Source organism: Botryllus schlosseri, chromosome 15 (assembly GCF_051294905.1).
Source record: "Botryllus schlosseri isolate E-star chromosome 15, Bs_hap1, whole genome shotgun sequence".
NCBI classification, from domain to species: Eukaryota; Metazoa; Chordata; class Ascidiacea; order Stolidobranchia; family Styelidae; genus Botryllus; species Botryllus schlosseri.
The window spans coordinates 22,887,212-22,907,979 of NC_137250.1; the positions used below are offsets into that span (position 1 = coordinate 22,887,212).

The window sequence follows — 20,768 nt, forward strand, 5'->3', positions numbered from 1 at the left end:
TGTTCACATGCGTGTGCTTTCAAAAATCGATGCAATTTCTTTTGCGTTGTTGGTCAAGCTGGGATAAAGAAGACTGATTCCAAGAACGTACTCTTTGTCAAAGTGATGCAGCGATATGCTCTTTGTATGAAATTTTTCATTCAATTCAATTGCATCGAATTTCAAAAAGGCTCATTTAAAATTTTCAGGCAATGTTATTGGCGGCCACATTAAACAGAGTATTGAATAGTCAGAATTTATTTTGTAGAGAACGAATGTCGGAAAAGCGGGTGAACATTCAGTAATTGAATTTCGTATCACAGTTACAAATGTAGTGTTGGTACTAGGTTTTCTCTCCTCCGGTATCGGAAAGTGAGAATAATTTTCTTTGTACTGTTAACATTCCCAGAGTCGCAGATTTGTTTCGAATGCGCCTCAACATCTCATGTATTCAGTTGTTTTTCCCCCGAAGTTGGAAATTCAATTTGTTCAGATATCACGTTAAATGTACCAGGAAAGCAAGGTTAGATACCCATTTTCGATTACAAGATTATGAGTCGGCGATATTTCTCAGTTCATAACACTCGTGCAAGCATAGCTGATCGACTTAATGCGCGAACATGGCAGATATACATGACATCGTCGATTATCTGCTTCTAGTAATATCTGGCGCAACTGTTGGTGATTCAGTTTGTGCGACAAAATCATTTTAACAGTTTTCATCATTGTGGCCGAACACTATTCAGGTTTGTTGTCTTGGCGCACAATGCATTGTGGTGAATTAAACTATAGATAACTAACCTACGGAGGCTCAAACTGTGTTCGAGATTTTGTCATTGCGTCTCAAATGTTCCAAGCGTTTTTAAAGCAGAGGAAGGACTCCTCTATTGTCACACCCCATGAGAGTGGTAAACCCTTTAAAATATATGGTACACCTTCGGTTGCGAGATACACCCGATTGATAAGGACTGAACTAGTGATCTAGTCTACTCTATATCTCCTATACTTAAACCGCCTTCGTTTTATGGCGTAACAATAGACTATAATACGATGTAGGTACTTATATCGTATCAATGCCGCATTCTTTCCTAACAGTGCTGCACTGCAGATTGAAACTCTTTATGAAAGGGCGGGCCGTATTCTTGTGATAACTAATTATTATGTCGCGGGCCGGACGATTTCGCTTGGCGGGCCGTAGGTTGCCGACCATAGGAGTAAAGACTCGAAACTGAGCAACGCTCGAAATCCTAACCGAATACCAAACACTCTCTCGAATCGAGCTGGACCTTTGCTCGAGTTTGAGATAGTGGCGAGATTTCATAGGCTGGCGGACCTCGCAATAACCAATTTGTCAAAACTATATAGAGATGAAAGTCGGTTGGCCCGATTCCTAGAACAGGATTTAAATATAAATCTGTGAGCAGCGATCTGTTCATAGATTTAGTAATTCAACTTTCGGCTCAGTTCCAGGACATACAATGCTGACAGCATCATAACCATGTTAGCTTCAAACACGCTTCTACTATGTAATTCATACTAAAACTAAATACATATCAATACCCAGGAATAGGATGTAAATAGTGCGGAGCGCGGAAATTTTGTCCAGTTGAACTCAGCTTCGCGCCATCCTTCAGATGCTTTCACGCCCCCAAGGGGAATTTGAAAACCACTGTCTTAGAATTATCATGGTGAAATATACTAGGAAAAGGTTAGTCAAGTCCCTGCATCAATTCGATTTTTAGTATGCATTTTATCAAAATTTTTGAAATGTTTTTTAGACTCTCGCGGGCCGCACAGAACGGCGTGGCGGGCCGTAGTTTGCCCACCCTTGGGCTACAGTAACCAAAACGGCGTTTCACACTAGACTCATTTTCTCACAATACATAGCGACACATGCAAAATGATAACGGAAACAGACGACCTACCAATACAAGACACAGGCCTACACTCAGCACGCAAGTTCACACTGACCGTATGTATTCCGACAGCTAGGCCGAAACCTACACCAGCAGCAGCCTTGTCATCTACGGGCGAGGGACTACCTACATTACCTAGATGCTTGCGCAGCATCGTCCGTCATCTTTCCATGCCCCAATCCACCTCAAGCCTACAAATACAATGCCAACTACTTGCTGCTTCACACCCTAACTGCCTAATACTACATACAACTACTTCATGCTGCTGCATGAGTGCTGCTCCCGACTACTCACACTTCACGCTACCACACATAGAAATACCATCTTCAGCCACGCCCTCAGCTAACTCCCTCATCAACTAACTCAAAACGCGGTCTCCAGCCAAAGCCATACCACGCGCAACATAATTTCTAAACGGCAAATATACATCATTCTGGTAGTGGAAACCCCGGTTTGCCAGTTGGCAGTTGCCACACTTGCGTACCTCAGAAAATCGCTCACTTTCACTATCTATGTTCATTGTTCATTGTTCATAGCTAGGGATTTGCACAATGATTCAAGTACTCGAATCTGAACCGAGTTTCAATTTTGATGATTCGAGACCAGTAATGACAAATGATTTTTTCGAGTACTGAAATGTTACGCTTCTCATCACTGAAAGTTAATTGATCAACAAGAATTATAGTTTCGATAATATTTTCCACTGTGGAAGGCTTAAAGCCTTGATTGGCCGTATTTGCAGCATTCGAAACGTATAGTACAAAGCTACGAGCGTCACTGGAAATAACACTTTTCCGATGTCATGATCATCGCCACAACATTGTCACAAAGCGCAATGAAATCGGTATGATCGAAAATATACCTTTCTTTAATGTGATTGATAACAGGCATTATACTATTTGTGGTGGAATAACAGGTACGTATTTGAACTTTGACATATCATATTCTGGTGGGTCGTCGTCGTGAGTGATGCTCGAAAACTCGACTCGGGTCGAAGCATGATGCATGATACCATTTTTCAGGGTTTCCCTCCGGTATTTAAAGTTTAAAAATTTTGAAAAAGTGTCCACCTTTGCCGATTCCGAAATATGGTAGCCCTAGATTGAAGCAAATATTGAAGTTAAGTAGAACTCCCCGAGTTACTGATTTTAATGCAGAGACGGGGAAATTGCGCGTGGACGCATTATATATGATATACTCCTATCCGACAAGCCGGACATCCGTTTGATTTCGCCTGAACGCTTCAACTATACCTAGCTGCACTGCCTGGCAAGATTGCTGTGACCGACCATTCAACAACACAGGCGCAGTTCTCAGTTGCTATATTTATTATTTAACAAAGTATCGTTAACAACGGAAAGATAATATAATGATACAAATCAGAAAATGCAGGAATTACCGACATGTAATTTTTATGAAAGGTTTGGACATGTTCTGCGTTAGCATTAAAACACAGCACAACACACAGTTCTCTTGAAATAACTCTACATAGAAATATCCAACGCCACAATGAAGTCTGTCATTTTAAAAAGTATAAGCAAGCTCGACGCAAATCCACATACTTTATATCGAAAATACTTGTTCGTTAATGTATCTTACTTTAGTTGCAAAAATTACTGTTGATAATACAGATCGTTAAAGTGAATCGATGCTAAATCGGCGTTTTTAAAACGCATCCAGGCTATAAAAAGGCAATAATTAAATTTGTGTTCGTGGAATGGTTATGTGCTCAAATACCTAAAAACACTGTGAAATTGAAGGGTGCAAAGTTTACGCAAAAATTTTCAGGAAAAAGATGGTAAAAAAGGTAAACGGGAGACAGTCGACGATAATTCACAGTAAAGGAGAAAAAATTCCGTAGTTATTTCACAGGTTGTGCAATTCAAAATTTGAAAAGGGATTCTTGACTCAAGATGTGTAGTCTTTATTCTAGGTTTAGACCTCCCTAAAACCTGAAAACTGCTCAACTGGAAGTACAAGAAGTCTAAAATCATAAGTACTGGAGTACTCAGAATACAGATGCAATAGCATAGCAGGTGGTGTCAACAAGTATTCGTACCTTGAGTATGGATACCGAGAAAAACCTCCCGTATTGACATAAAAAGGTCATAAGTAATTACAATTCCCTTGTGTCGAGGAGGGGGTAAAAACGGGCTGTCGACTCGAACTACGAATTGAAGTCATCGACAACTCTCTGTCATCGAAAGTTCATTCCTCCGCGAACTTTCTGAAGTTTGGCGTCCTGCTTTTTGATCATTTTCTCCGTGACTGGAAGAAGATCGGAAAGTCGAAATCAGGCGGTCATAGTGAAACTATGATTTAATTTTCAAATTTTACAGGCTACCCCATGAAATTCACAACTTGTTTAAAATGACTATGCATAACAAATTTGACTCAATTCCAATGCGTAGAAGCGAAGTTATTTGACTTTTTCATCAATAATTCTGATTACTCACCATCAATGCTATACTTTTGAATCAAAAACTTCATCTGCGACAACTTCGGTTCTACCGGTTCGAATTTAGCAAAAATTTTCAGGCGTTGTCATTTTAGACGACTTGACAATTTCATGGGTATCATTGGAAATTTGAAGATATACTTTTTAAATATTTTACATTAAACAAACGTAGCTCCATTTCCACTGGTCGGAATTGAGCCAAATTTGGTGTGCCACGTTTTTTTAGTCAGCCAAACAATTTTAGCTAATAGCCGCAAAAATCTGAAACAAAAAGTAAGTTTTGTACAACCCTATTATATACATGCACTCCCCTTATTGTGCATGCAATGCGTGACCTGTAATGTCTTCCCCGTTATTGACAGGTTACGAATCAAATGTAGGTGAACAGCTAGGGTGAAAGCTTTAGGGTGTTGCTTACACTGAGGGCCGTAGGCAAATTGCCGCCAGTCAAGATTTTGAGCACGTGAAAATCATTATTTGTTTATAACATTGATTTACGGTGGCCGCAGGGACCATTTGTCTCTTACGTTTGTTTTGTTCTTGAAGCCTTCCGCCCATTCTGCTGAGACCTTCCAATCTGTCTTGCAGTTGACGACAAAGGTCTTCTGCTGTGTTTGTGATCGCGTGTTTCAAAACTGAGGTGCTGCCGGCTGTGTGAAAAATGATGATATTGGAAACTTGCACGACTTGAATATACAATTGTGTAATATATTGATATTGAAATAATTTTTGGCTGACACTCGTCAGATCATTGAACATTGTAGTCACCAGCGAGAAAATTTCACTATTTGATATGATTTGTGAAGCCTTTTTCAAAATGTGCGGAAAATTATTCAGTAATCATCGCGGTAACTTACCAGGGAGGTCAGAAGTAGATTCTGTGCTGGCGCCGGGAATTGAAGTTGACATCTCCTCAAGGTCTCTGCATAAAAAATATTCATGTGACTATATACGTTGTACTGGATTAAGTCAGAGCTTCTGTATAAAAAATGCATTTTATCCAACAATAATAAACATGCCCAGAGCAATAGGGTTGTTTTGATAATAGCTTTTTTCTTCACATTTTACTGGATATTCGATAAAATTGTAAGGATGGCTAAATAAACACTGCACACCAAATTTGGCTCAATTATCGTAGACGTGAAGCTATTAGAGTCAGAACATTTTAAATTACTTAACAGAAATATACATTTTTTCAAATTTCACTGTCAATCCCATGAAATTGTAAGCAGTCTTAACAAGTCTGGCTCAATTCCAGCCATTAGATGCAAAGTTATCGGATTTGTATCACGGTGGAAAATTCTTACAGCACCGCAAAAACTAAAATTTCAAACCCAAAATTTCGAACACCAATAACTTCGCTTCCACGGGTTGGAATTTAGCCAGATTTGTTATGCATCGATTTTTAGACGTCTTACAAATTTGTCAAACACTCAGTAAACTTTGAAGAAAAATTTATGAACAACCCTTACAATTTACGTCTTCCTTTCGAGTGAGGTGATTTTCTGGCTGAAGCTTTATTGTGCGGTGGACTGCCTCTTCCCAAGAGTTGGCTGACGGGAGAAAAGGGTCGGCCCGTTGGGCTTTCTTCAAGTGCAGACAAAGGACTTCTGTATTCGCCATCTGAAAGTGCATGAGATGCATAGTGGAATTCATTGTTGATATAGAGAAATAAAAATCTCTATATGCAAGGCATACATTATTTGACCACTAGGGCTGAGTGGTGCGATTCTCAAAAGAGTATTAGGCTTTGAGTGAAATCTAATTCTAATCTGATTTCCGGATTTTCTGAAAATACTGCTGGAAAACTGCACAGTGTGAAACAAGCCAAGCTTGCTGTGCAGACATTTGTCATTGATATGAACTGAAATTGATTTAAGTTACAGACTTAAATCTAATTCTTCTAATTCTAATTCTAATCTTACTTGAAAAAAAACAATGCAGCAATGATTCTAATTCTTCTCAAATTTGGAAAAGATGAATATTTTCTAGTTGTTTAAGTCTGCACGCAGAGACTTTTCACAGAAAATACAAAAATTGATTTATGTATGTTGGGAATTTGCTGAAAATGATCGAAACTGAGAATATGCAGACATCGAAAGTTCGATATGGCGTAATAAAACGCATTCGCGACATCGCGAAATCATAAAAATCCAAACCTTTTATGGTCGATCCAAAAGTGCTGGTATCAAGAACAGTTGACGTGGACCGATCCGGGCTCAAATTGACAGAATATTCCGGGCTGGAAGATAGAGAGTCGGTAACAAACTGCATATCGCAACGGTTCAACAAGAGATCACTAGGAGAGAATAATTTCACCGAGTTCCAGAGGTGGTCAGAATAGTTATTGTCGGTACTGGTTGGCTGCAAATTTGTAATCAATTACAAGTCAAGTTAGTTATTTCCAAGATATGTAAAAACTAGTTGAATTCAATGTAGAAAATTTAGATCTTAACAGTACATAAGCAGATAGTTTCAAAAAACAGATTAGGTCGAAATTTTTGCATAACTATAATGTCACATAATCTTCGCAACTAACGCAAACTGACTATCGACACTAGTAATTACTGCAATTTTCAAAGATATATTCAGTCGCTGTCATGCATATTCCATTTCGTCGAGTAATTATGACAATTACATCGATCGATCGATCATCCAATACAAATTGGTGATATTTTCCCACCTTTTGCATAGCTCCTCCGGTGCTCTCGATTGTTTTGTTTTATATTTCTCGGATGACGATCGGTGTTTTGATTCTCTTCTTGGCTTCTCCATTCTGCTTAATCGATCGCATACTTGCGATAAAAGCTGAAAAATGATGGAATACGTCATATTACCTTTGTTCTGCTGTATATGACATTTCTGATCACACTTGCGACAAAAGCTGAAAAATGATGGAATATGTCACACTATCTTTGTTCCACTGCAAATGACACTTCTGATCACGCGTCACATCAATATACAGCCGGGGGTTCAAAGATAGAGTTGGAAAACTATAAAATTTCCAGCTATTCCATATTATATTACAATTAGACTTATAGCTACACAGCTTTTCCAAAGTAGATTCCAAATCAAATTAACGAATTCACAAATCTTGGAAATCAAATCGCATTCTGAATTAGAATGAAACACAGCAAATATCAAGTTCAGTTGATGTCAAATCAGAGTTCATACTAATAGTAAGCGCAAAAATGGCAAATGACAGCATAGAAATATTTCACAATTTAGAATTAGATTCCCGACATTTCGCTGTAACAAGACTAATTAGACAACTAGAATCAACTAGTTGCCCAGGTCCGGTTCAAAGTCCTGCAATGTTATTATTACGATCACGGTTTGGAGGAAGAAAGATCCTACAGCAAAGTACAGTTATATCTACAATGACTGCAAACTTACTTTACACATATCTTCTCCGACGTTGTCACTGACGACTGGCATCTGACGGTTTCCGGACCGCTGGACGTCACCTAAAAAGCGCGCAGAGGTGGTCAGAGTGGTCAGCGTTACTACCCAAGTAGAAGTACAAATAGCCCGTGAATTTTTACTCAGATATGCGTAGAAGTAGTGATTTCCACTCCCATCACCACTAAAGTATGCAGTTTCGTACTACGTTGTGTAAGATGCATATTGGAAAATAGTATCGGAAACATAATTCTGGTTGATAAATTCACTCTTAGTGCTGAGGTGCACATTATTTCAGTGCTCTTAAAAATCATCGTACGCTACGCAAACGATTAGATATAATACTCAATTCAGATTTGAGTACTCAAATCTGTGTGCCCACTGCTGCCGAGGAATAGTCGGTCATTTTGTTAGCTACAAAGTAACATACATTGATTTTTTGTCACACAGTCTCACGCAGATGAGTAAATGATTAGAAATATATCAATACATTGATGATATCACAAATTATCCCTTACTATTGTCGTCTTTTGTGAGTAACGGTTGACGGAATCCATCTGGCACCGAAGCCTGTTGCGCTGTCATGTTGAGAATGAGTCTCGCCAGTATGGATTGGCCCACGTTCCCGCCAGACGGCATCAGACCGGGCTGGTACAGGTTGGCGCCGGGTAACGGCTTATCGTTGGAGCTTGGGATCTGTGAGCGATTATAAATTAAATTACAATTACAGTTATAGCTACACATTTATTTCCAAATTATACTAGAATTCGAATTATAGGTACACAGTTTTTTTCCAAATTACATTAGAATCAGATTACTGAATTCTGAAAACTTTGATGTCAAATCAAGCTCATTCTAAGTAAGGAATTAGTTGTACTTTTTCAAACTACTTGAGTACTATTCAGACCCCTTCATATTCCTATTACAGTTGAAGAAGTTTGACATATCTTGGAAATGGTTACTTATATTCAACTAAACTACCAAGGATGACAGCGTGACATCCAAAGAATTTTTGTATCAAGACAAGTGAATTACAGTATGGGGGCCAGAATAGTCCTTCAGAGGGCGATAATTTAAAATTATATGTTGAAAAGATGTAAACAATTCACAATTCAACTTTCAAAAACCTGCATTACTTGTCCGTTAGCTCGTTTGTTCATCAACATCATGTTATGGTTGATATGCAGCTGCGCGATATCTTTCTCCTGCTCGTTAATCTTTGCCTGGGCTTCGCTATTCTTAACGGCAGCCTTTTCGAGACCTTTTTCCAAGCGTTCGACAGCAAGTCGGTATCTGAGAGAGCAATGGAAATCCCACTAGTTTCACTGTAAAGCTTCTCGAAAAGGAGATACTCACCCCTTTTCCGATTTCCGCGATTCTTTCAATTCCTTCTCCAACTTATTTTTCGAATCCGCAAGTTCTTCGTGATTTGTCTCCATCTCTTCCAAATTGCTCTGGAGCGCTTTGTTTGCGCGTTCAAAATAAGATAACCTGCAGGATTGATGGAAAATTAACACACAGGTACTGCCAAGTAAATGTAAAATGAAACAATTAAAATATATGACAATTATCATCAAAGTACGCCAACCAAGTTTGTACCTACAAAAGGAGTTTGTGTACCATCTAAAAATAGTACATTAGGCCTATGCTCTCTCTTCGAGCCAACTATTCGAAATTTCATGCCGGTGACGTCACATTTTGTGATACGATTGTTGATACACAATTTTCTTTCCAATTCTCTACTGGTTGCTGACAATTACCCCTGACGAGTGTCAGTCGAAGATATTCAGGTACATTTCTATATGAATTGAATACACTATTCCATTGTATATTGAAGTTCTGTACCTACAAGAAGCTCACCATAAAATATATATCATAAAATAATTATAAATAGAAATAAAATACAATTATTATGTCTCTAACCCAAAAAAGTATCTTTAGATAAACTCAAAATCCTCACCTGTCTATCGCTTTAGATAGCTCGGTTTGCAGGCTGTCAATGAGCGACCGCTTACTGGTGACTTCCTTTTGCATATTTTCGGCGATACGTGCGGCTCGACCGTCCACAGACTTTATAGTCATGAGAGATGTCTGAAAAAACGAACAGTATCGAAAATATCAGTGACATGCCCCGGTAATTTGAAATTTTCATTTTGATGAATTTACCGCATCCGTTGGATCGAGGCCTAGTTTTTCACATTGGCTGCCTAAATCCCTAAATTTAGGCTGATTTTTAACAGAGCAGTGTTTGTATCGACACAGCCTATTCATTTAGACCAGCGGTTCCCTACAAAGGGCCACGACCCTTATTTGGGGGGGGGGGGCATGAAAAAATTATGATCTCCAAGTTCCCTCCACTAACAAAAGAAATCAATAAAGTTTACTAAAAATACTAGTACAGTGATAAGTCACTTCTTGGCCAACAAGGCCAACCGTCACATTACTTCAATAACTAGTTGATTTAGTATTATGTTTATTGTGTGTTGTATTGATATCATTGTAAGTAGGCTACCAGTTACTGAATGAACCATTATTTTCAATTTTAATGTTGACTTCTTCATTTCAAAAATAGGGGCAATTGAATTTTCATAAATTTCAACGGTGGTTACGGTTTAAAAAAGTTGGGATCTCCTGATTTAGTTGCAGATTTGAATCAACTCAATAATGCAATGCTACAACCCGCTATAATTCGATTTCGCCCAGCCCAATACGACGCATCATTTCTACCTCTGCGTCTTTCAGGTTACGCTTCGTTTGCTTCAGTTGCTTTCGCAATCTTTCATTTTCCATTCTTCCTTTCGACTCGATTTCGCCCAAAATTTTTTTCGTCTCGTTTTTCTCGTCCAACAGATAAGTGATCTAGATACCGGATGTGTCGAATATCAATGAATTTATTCCGATCTACGATAAAACATCAGTAAATTTTAAAAATTGCGATAAACATGCCGGACAAGGAACTATCTCCATATAGAAACTACAAATGATAAATCAAAAAGAGTATGTGTAGCAAAGAAAACAGAAAATGACGATGAACGGATATTTTATGTCAAAAAAGTCTACAAAAACCAAAGAGATTGATATGTAGTATAGGTTTGGATACATTACTTGAGTTCTGGCTTCTTCCAATTCCCTTTGCGCGGATTCCAATGATTTTTTCAAAATTTCATTTTCATCTTCGTGCTGAAGGGCTCTGGTGCTAGCTCTGTTTTTCTCCTGTATCAACTCTCCTGAAAAGTCAATTTTTCATCCATAATCTGGGACATTAATTTTTGTAAGGGCGTAAATTAGTGTTACCTATTCTTGCTTCATAGTCGGTAATTGTTCTTTTATCGGATGCTGCTTGGCTTTCGAGCTTGTGCAATGCCTTTGTCTTATCCTAGACACGGAACCAAGTTCATATTTATAGAACGTGAAAAAATCCATTGAGATGGTGAAATTACAAAAAAAAATGAAAAAAAATGAAAAATTCACCTCAAGATCAGCTTTGAAATTCAGCTTTTGTATTTTGACCTCATCCAGGTCGCTTTTCGTTCTCTCCATGTCGGATTTGAGAGATTGTACGCGCAGTTGAAGGGTCAAGAGCTCTCTCTCTTTTTCGACAGTCTGCGATTTGATCGTGTCGTGATTCGCTTGTGCCGTTTTTAGCTTCTCGTAAATATCGTTGTACTCTGCGTACAGTCTGCGAAAAAGCGAGATATTCGCAGAATATTCGGATAATATATTTATGATGAAATGAACCAGAATACATTCGGCTGACACTCGTCAGAGACTTTTGCGTACCAAATATGTATTTTACCCATTTCTATTGTTACGTGCTGGGACAAGATGATTATAGTAAAGTATAATTGATTTGCGGAGCTGAATTTTAATAAAGCTTTCAAATCTGTGTTCATCATACGGTTCATTTACTCAAATACTTTTAGATTGTCCCTCATTAAGAATTACGTGCACAGTAATGAAATCAAAACAGGGTTGAATTCAAAAGAAAATGGTGGATTATGATTACTGGGTTGTAATTCGCCATTTGGTTCTGAATTCAACCCTGTTTTGTCTCAGTAACTCACGATAAGAGGAACGCAAAAAAATTGAAACTCATTAATAAAAGTTACTGTGAATGTAGTAGTTTTTCGAAGCTTTAAGCAAGAAGGGTAACCACATGGATTTGTCCTTCTAAATCAAGAAGTTGAAAATGCCCAAAATGTCCTCCTCTTTGGCAATTCGTCCTCCTTTGTAGCTTTCACAGTCCGGCGATAGCACAGGCGGAATTGGAAAACGCCACAAATGACGCGAAACTGGGATTTTTTTTAGTCAACACAACGGTATTTCCAGTCAAAATTTTCAAACCACCCGTTTTCTCGTCCGATTTTTCAAGTTTTGCAATTTGTAAAAGGCATCCTCTCTCCAGGATCTCGAAATATGGTGACCCTATGTGTAGATTGAATTTATTGCTTTCGCAGCCGCTAACGCATTTGGATCTAAATGGAGCTATTCTTCCCATAACTCACTTTTCCCATTTCTCTTCTGCTCTGCGTCGAGATTCTTCAGATTCCACCAACTTTCTTTCAGCAACATTCCATTGCGATGTCAATTTCTCCAGCTGAAAACAATTATTCGAATGCATCAAGCTGGTGCTATCACATATTATTGCCGATATACAAATAGCAAATGCTAGGTCAGAGATTGAATTTCAGTAGCCTACTCTGTTAGTGTCGTCCATCCTTGCACAATATTTATTATTAGCTACACCAGAACGCTTTCAGTGCAAAATTATGCTCAAACATATTTTCATTACTTGCAGGCTTTTTTCCTCGAGTGACTTCAGTGTCGCAGAACGCTCTACCATGATATCGGAAATTTGCCTTTCGGCAGACTCCAAGTTCGCTTTTGTCCTCGTAAATTCTTCCTTTAAATGAGAAATTTCTTCGTTCAATTCCGACGACTTCCTGTCGGCCTGAAAATAATATGGAAATTGATGTACAGAATTATTAGACTTCTAGTCGAGTAATTGAATATTACTTATTATGATGTCCAAAGAGTATGAATGACGTGGAAAGTTGAAACATGCACCTTTTATGCAACCACAAAAAATATATCGCCAGTTCTGTATCACGTTAAAGATTATTTGGTATTTTTTTAGCACACCTATCTCCATAGGCGCCGAACGCTAATTTTCCTCAAGTATGCGGGTTCGATGACGTCATAATGTGACGGAATTGATAATTAGGGTTAATGTAGCATCGATTCATGCGGGTTAAGTGCATGCGTCAATGCCAATTATACAATCTCCTCGTGTTAACGAACTTGCGCGTATGATAAGCTTGTCAACGATTCCGGAAGTGCTGTCAATTAGCGACTCCCTGATCGCTCGTGAATAATTAAATACGCCGCTTATCAACGCGTATTGGTATTACATAACCTTGGCGACGATTTGCGCAAGGCAAAATGTCCGAATTGTTATGGAATCTGTTCTATAATAGCACCGATTTCAGGTTGTTCAAACCTTTCTCGTCTTTTACAACTCAAGCCTTGACACACATCTTCTGATGATTATGTTCAAGTATTAGAGGAATTCAATCACGCATGCACGGCGCACCGACAATGGCACATGTCTGCGGACATTCGATGTCATTCAGTTTGGCGATGTCACTCTTTAATCACAATCGCTAATCAGCATACACCTAACGGCATTGTCTCCAAGCCATCGAGAGATAGGAGCCAACGCATGCTAGGCTCGAGACGCGATAGTTGGCCAGCGATGATATCTTTCGTACCAGACCTGTTGTAGATGGGATTGTGTAGGCAAGCGATGATATCAGTGAAACTAGGCTTGTTGGAGACGCGATAAATCAGGCAAGCGTCCCAAGCGACGATTGCCGAGCGCACGGCAATCAATGACATAATTTCGCGATCATCTCAGCGGAAATCGCGTCGCGTTACTGTGCACACATACGAATCTCGCTAATTGGCAACACGCTTCTCGCTAATTGGCCACGCGCAACGGGTTACCTCGCTCACATAAGCGGCAGCAGGTAATGTCGTAATTGCGATTCGTTCTAAATAACACAATCGGGATTTATGCCGATACATGCCAAACCGAATTCTAGGTATGCAGCATACCTAAAAAAGTGTCTAGGTATGCCTACCTAGGTTCAGCGCCTATGCCTATCTCATTGCACTTTGTGACAATACTGAATCTGGATCGCGGGGATTCACTGATTAAGTTGTTAGGTTGCATAAAAAACGCTGCCTACCAAATTTGGCTCAATTCCAACTGGTAGATGTAAACGCACGGGAGTTTTTTTGAATTTATTATTCAAAAATTTTGAATTTTTTTAAATTTTACTGTCAACCCATGGAAATTGTAAAGTTTTCTTACCAATTTTTGTTCACTTCCAACAGTAGAAGCGAAGTTATTGCAGTTAGATTCACAAAAATAGCCTGGACAGTGGGTATTCCCATGATTATTAATGAAAAATTCAAATATCTTAGCTTCTACGAGTTCGAATTGTGTCAAATTAGTATTGCATCGTTTTTGTAGACAATTCAACAATTTGATGGGGTTGACAGAATAATTTAAAGTTTTTTTTTTCGTAATAAATTCAAACTCTTGTGCGTTCACATCTACCAGTTGGAATCGAGCTAAATTCGGTGAGGAGCGTTTTTTTCAGGCAACCAAACAATTTAATCAGTGAATCTTGTAGCCTTGTACCACAACTGCTTCATGTTTCCTATACTGCGACACGACAAAATGAGAAAAATTACCCGAAAAAATCTTCACTCATTACTAGACTCGAACCATTGTGTCTAGCCCTAATTTTTATCATCATTTGAACACGCCGATACCTTTGACCTTTCGACCAGTTCCGCCTCCCTGACTTTTTCAACCAGTTGAATAGAATGTTGAGCTCTCACTCCAGAAGACTCCTCTTTCAAAGATGAGATCTCGGCATTCCTGAGGTCTAGTTGACGGCTAGAATTAAAAATCGTTGATAAGCTTCAGCGGCATAAAACCGATGAGACATGCACATCTTTCATCACGATCAAATAGCACTATAGGGTTGTTCGAAAATAGCTTTTTTCCAGATTCTGGGGATTCACTGGTTAAATTGCTAGGTTACCAAAACGCTGCACACCAAATTTGGCTGGATTCCAACAGGTGTATGTGAACGCACAGGAGTTTGAAAATTTTGAATTTATTATAAAAAAATATAAAAATTTTTCAAATTTTACCATAAACCATATCAGCTTTGGTTAGTTATTTCCGTCTGTTAGCTAGCAACTTTAAAAATTACCGTAATTCATTAATATCTTTGCAGGATTCGTTATCCTTGACACAAAGATTCCGCCTCTGTTCTCTCTCAGACTTGAGTTCTTCATTCGTGCGGAGAAAATGCTGCTGCGATTCGGCCAATCTGTGTGATAGTAGGCAACATAGCTCATCTCAGGATTGATCAAAATAGATACGATACAAAAACAATTAACGATTGACCATGGATATCCAAAAATCACAATTCTGCTCAGAACCAATATTCTATTTTTCTTACTGTAGCTTCAGTTTTTCGCATTCCTGCTTAAAAGTATCGTTTGACTGCGTTTTCGAAGCCAGTTCCGCTTCAACTTGGCAAAGTTTGTTTTGTAGTGATTCCTTGTCGTCGAAGTAATGATTCTTCAGCTGAAAAGGGATGAAAAAATCATGACTAATCTCTAGAATGGCATATCGGAAATGTAGATACCTGCAAATTCATACTCACCCTAAATTTCTACTGGTACGTTACAAATGGCAAATTTGCTTTAGTAAGAGAAATGACGCTATAGAATAGTACATTCATGCATTGCATGCGCATGATGATATGATGAAAAGCATTCTGCGCTTACTTGAGTTGTTCTGCTGTTGGACCATTTTAGGTCAGAAACAATCTATTAGGGCTATTTTTTCTGCGAAATTCGCCAATATTCTTACATTTGCATAATTAGACTTACTTCCTCAAATTGCGTAGTGATGATTGTCATTTCTTTCTCGACATCGCGGATCTCTTGCTCTTTGGAAGCTAAAGTCAACTTCTGCTGTTGGAGCTCATCTTGTAAGGAGTAAACCTGAAAAAAGTATAAATATTGGCACCATCACGCTGTTGTAGTGGCATTAGAAACGTCGGAAATGGTTTATCCAGCCCAGAACAGCCTTTATTCAGAACGAATGCTAACAAAAGCCAACCTGCTTCATGGCACCTTCCGTGTTCAACTTCTCCTCTAGAACACGTTCGTTTGTTTCAATTCTGAGCATCTCTGCTGCTTCTTGTTGTTTCACAGACAGCAGATTCACTTCCTTATTATGATCCTTGATAAAATCAGATTGTATGACTAAATATATTCGGATCAATACATATCAAACAATAAGGTACGCCTTTGGTTCCTAACACGTTTTGAACACTACACAGTAAAAAATAATTCAGAATTATCAAATCTTGCGACCCAAAAAATAGTCGTAATACTTTTTTACAGACCAAATTGTTGCACAGTTTTGAAGCAAAATGAGTTTGAGCACTTAGTAAGGCCTGTGATCTCGACACGTTTACATTTTATTTCTTGTTACTTTTTTTCGCCTATGATACAATATGCCTGAAAAAATCATGCCATCCAATTTTAGGTCGTGACCCATGCGCTGGGTGCCGCTGACCTAGGCAATCGGTTGAAAGACCGTGTAAATGGAAAACCTGTTTCATGTCGTAAATCCCATTTTCGAGTTCCATAATTTTGTTCCTCATCGCTTCGATTTCCTCGTATGTGTCGTTCATCGCTCGCTCGACCGTATCGACGACAAATTCGACAGACATTTCACGAAAACGGTGGCTCCCGCTCGATCTTAAAAGCGAGAAAAATTTGAAACAGGTTGATTAACCAATCTGTTTTCAAGAACTTTATTTTTAGTCAAGTTGGATCAGAACGATTCACTAAGCATATATGACAGAAATTGAACCAACATAAAAGCTAAATATCTGACTGAGTGCTCCAAAATATAACTGCACTGGTAGCCTACTCAATTACCATGTATGATAATTTATAGGCGGCCATCTTTGTAGACTAGTTTTACTTATACTGAAAGTTTTTTTACGTTTTCACACTTTCGGAAAAGTAGATGTAGTTTTGGGTAGAATCAGCATCATATTTCCATGTAAAATTGTCAACCGAGAGCCCAGTGTCGCAATAACTGAGCATATTTTCAAAGACCGTACGTACCGATTTGTGGTGGTTTTATTTATTTTGTCTTATTCGCGAAGATACATCTTGCATTTTCCAATATAGCCACCTCTGATTTACTGCTAGAGGTATGCTACCCCCCGAACATATCTATTTTTTCTATTTTGACATATATAGGAAATCGCTATATACCAGTAATTGAGTAGAAATTTACATCATTAATCCTACTTCTACAGACTGCTTTGGCCACTTCTGTAAATGTATGCTCGTAACTTAGCAATGCTACCGTACCTGCACAGATTCCCTTTGATTTTATCATGAGATGCGAAAATAGTTCGAATTCTATCCAACGCTTTTTCAAAAGTATGATTTTGCTTTTCAAAAAGCTCTAATCGGTGATTTGATTCTTGCAGAGACTGTTCTTGCATCTGATTTGCGCCAGCAAGTTCTTTCACGGTTTTCTGATATATAAATAATCGAATGAGGTGAATAGGGGGCGAGTCACAAACGGATTAATAAACCTGAAGTTGGTGTATCATGTCATCTCTCTCTTCCATTTCACTCTCCCTCAGTTGAACAAGTTGTTTCCGGCCGGCTATCGTTTCCTAAATAGCAAAATCTATTAAAATCCCACTTGAAGAGAAACTTGGAGGTAGGCTACATTCAAGTTTATTTCAATATTTGTATGTGAACACAATATTCTATTCAAAGTAATGCACGGCATTTTAAAGAATCGTGACACCAAATTTTATTACAGCAATAGACAAAGGGTTGGCTATCAATTTTATTTTTCAGGTAGACAACTGATAATAACTCAATCAAGCGAAACCTATTCCACACATTATTTGGTCGTAAATTGCCTGACATTCAGGTGACAGAACTACAAAATTTACATTTGTGCAGTGTTCAGAAGCAAGAGTGGAAATTTCGAAATTTGCCTATACTATGCAAAAATAGTAATTGAGCTCAAGACAGCCGTTTGTGTCGATTTTTCAAATTTTTATACATATATTTGGTGCGGCAGACGATAATATTTGGGTTTATTTCAATATGAATATATTATTACTCAATAGTAACAGTGTTGCACAAAAATTTTCACTTTGATTTTCAATTTTTCACTAACTATATCTTCAGATTCGATTTTCATCGCAAGTTACTTGCTAAGATTGCAGTCACCTGAAGTTTCATTTGTAACTCTTCCACCGTCGTTCTGAACTGAACTTTCTGTTTGTCAGTAGTCTCTTGTGTCTCTTCCAATTTCCTGGTGAGATACCGAACTTGCTCCTGGTAAAAAAATCATTCAAATGCTTTTAAAACCTGGTACCCCGAACAAGTATACTACCGTATGGTGGACAGATTGGAATTATAAATTTAGTCAAAATGCTACTAATGCAAGAGATTTTATAGAATATACATATCGATGATATTATATGTTATTTGATAAGAAAACTATATTGACACAAAGCCTGTTACCATAGGCCAATCTGCGAGCAAATTTATCCCTACCTGCGAATCTTCCAAGGCTTTTTCAAGATGTTCTTTAGTACTTGCCCTGACGAATGGCACATAATCACCAGAGCCTTCTGTAGCGGATTTTGGGTGAGAGAATGCCGCAACACTAATATTATTGTTGTTATGGTTCATGTTTGATATAAAACTTCTTCGAGGCATGCTGGATCGGAAATTTTCAGTTGCTTCTCTGATTTCGCTTTGCAGTTCTAAAGTTTTGCGGTTTTGTTCGTCAATTTCTTGCTTCAACCGGGAAACGTCGTCAGCAAGTGGTTGAGATTCAGTCCTTGTGTCTGTTAAAACACAAAATAAACCACACTACAAAAAAATTAGACAAATTTGGTGTCAAATTTAAGACATGAGAATGCTTTGGTCTCATTTTCAGCAATTTCAGTCTTGCTGATAAAGTGAGGTCTTAAAATTGAGACTGATTCAGTTTTTTGAGACAATATAGAATTGTGACGATCATTTGGTTTTAAAATCAGACCGGTCAATAAAACGCATCTTAGAAGACATATCTATTGTGCTTACTGAGACAGTTTTTGATTCATCCGTTTTTTGGTCTCGTTTTTAAGACGAATTTCACTAATCAGGAAACAACATGGTTTGTGGTCTTGAAAATGAGACCGGAAAGTTGACATGGGCCAAGAGCATAAGGCATAACTCAGTAATATACCTATATCTCAAAGACTAGAGCTTGGAATTGGGTAGTTTATTCAAATTTTGTCACACAATATTATGGTTAGGAATGTGCACAATGATAAAAGTACACGGATATGAATCAGGTATTGATTCTAATGATTTGAGTAGAGTAAGGAAAGATGGTTCTTTCGAGTGCTGAAATTATGTACTCCTTATTTATTTATTACAAATTTCATTTAGTAGCAACCTGAATCGCCACTGAAATCGCAACAATATCGATATTGTGTTAAAAATCTCACTATGTTTGGGTTCATAGGTTGTCTCCACAGAGCCGAGACGTCTTCCTTGTTCCAAGAGCTTCTGAATCTTTTCATCCCAGTTTGATATATTGGAAGAATCACCGGCTTCGTACATAGTTTAACACATATATCCTATTACGTAAGAACTTAACATGCATAACTGGAGTGCTGCGTTTTGGAGAAAAAATAAAGTTTTGTGCAGAGGAGCTAAAAGTAGCCAATGTTGGTTTGTTTAACCTTTTTTTTATAAAATCATAACCCCTCGAGTGCTTAGTGGAAAAAGCTACTTCAATACTGCGAAATAATAGAAGTATTTCTTTTCTGACCACCTCTGGTTTTGTGTAACCATGTCATACATATGCTTTCGACGACACACGTTATCTTACTCGTACTAAATATAGGTAAATAACAACGTAGTAGCGGAAAATATTTCATTTCGCTGCTGTTCTGTACTGAATGCTACGCAAAATTACCGCCGCAATGTAAGTTAACACTCGTAACACTCCAATCCTTACAACAACCCCATGTTTAAAACCCTTGTCCGTAAAACGATACAACTTGAAAGTAGCGCCGACTTATTCATAACATATTATACGTTGAGTCTTGTTTGTTTAGTTTTGTCACGGTCGACCGAATCTGCAACCGAATCGTGACGATATCACTCCATGGTGTAGATCTGAGCTCATTTATCATACAGAATGCGAATAATCTAAATAAATTTATTTCGTATTCACGTATGTATCTAAACTACATAAATGTTGGCATTCATTTACAATTACATATCCAAATGATTAAAAGGCATTAGAAGCAGACAGTTGACTGGCTGATCGCGGGAGCCCATAAGGATCGCATCACTGCAAACTCTGTTCAGTCTATTGTATACGGATTGCGATTCTTGTTTAATAAAATGTGTATGTCTGTCCATCCGTCTATCATTCGTTCTTATGATCAGGCGTCAGTAAATTAAGCATGAAGTCCTTGGGTTGAGGGTTATCGCAAGGAATGGTCTGCCTTCGAGTTTACTGGACCACGACCTGACATACCTCGGCTTAATTCCGACACATGTCACCTCTTTTTGTCAATTGTCCTTTCATATTTTCTTCTATTACTTTTCATTCAGTGTGCATGCCTTCTTTTTACATCGCCTAGGCCAGTCGGGTTGTCTGATTTCGAAGACTACTCCAGGTCGTTTCGGCACCGTCTTATTTTTTTCATTGTATCGCAATGGTGTATTGAAATGATGAAATGCTTAAAGGTCAACTGCATCTTCAAAATGACTTTGCCTTATTTCGTACATTATGTGGTTAGGAATATGAATAAAATAATGAAAATTGAATTTACCCGATAGTTTTCAAGTAATAAATAAAT

At 38.2% G+C, this 20,768-nt stretch overlaps 2 protein-coding genes across 3 annotated transcripts in view; one reads left to right on the plus strand and one right to left on the minus strand.

Moving 5' to 3' along the window:
• LOC145456710 (WD repeat-containing protein 19-like) overlaps positions 1 to 20,768 on the plus strand; it is a 392,619-nt gene that overhangs the window by 42,932 nt on the left and 328,919 nt on the right. The gene's annotated exons all lie outside the window — the stretch shown is intronic.
• LOC145457254 (uncharacterized) lies at positions 3,206 to 19,600 on the minus strand. 2 transcript variants are annotated; one of them, XM_080335444.1, is made up of 28 exons: positions 19,401 to 19,600; positions 18,457 to 18,752; positions 18,127 to 18,234; positions 17,472 to 17,555; positions 17,242 to 17,411; positions 16,467 to 16,614; positions 15,968 to 16,090; positions 15,736 to 15,849; positions 15,300 to 15,427; positions 15,048 to 15,167; positions 14,599 to 14,725; positions 12,548 to 12,706; positions 12,261 to 12,352; positions 11,227 to 11,434; positions 11,050 to 11,131; positions 10,861 to 10,982; positions 10,483 to 10,614; positions 9,716 to 9,846; positions 9,112 to 9,246; positions 8,892 to 9,048; positions 8,274 to 8,451; positions 7,750 to 7,820; positions 7,037 to 7,161; positions 6,513 to 6,595; positions 5,826 to 5,976; positions 5,211 to 5,275; positions 4,881 to 5,003; positions 3,206 to 4,163 (listed from the first exon to the last, which is right to left on the minus strand). In XM_080335444.1, the coding sequence occupies exons 1-28, from the start codon at positions 19,513 to 19,515 to the stop codon at positions 4,093 to 4,095; spliced, it is 3,618 nt and encodes a 1,205-aa protein (XP_080191570.1). In that variant the 5' UTR covers positions 19,516 to 19,600; the 3' UTR covers positions 3,206 to 4,092. The 2 variants fall into 2 exon arrangements, with proteins under 2 accessions (XP_080191570.1, XP_080191569.1); XM_080335443.1 differs by having other exon boundaries at positions 8,883 to 9,048.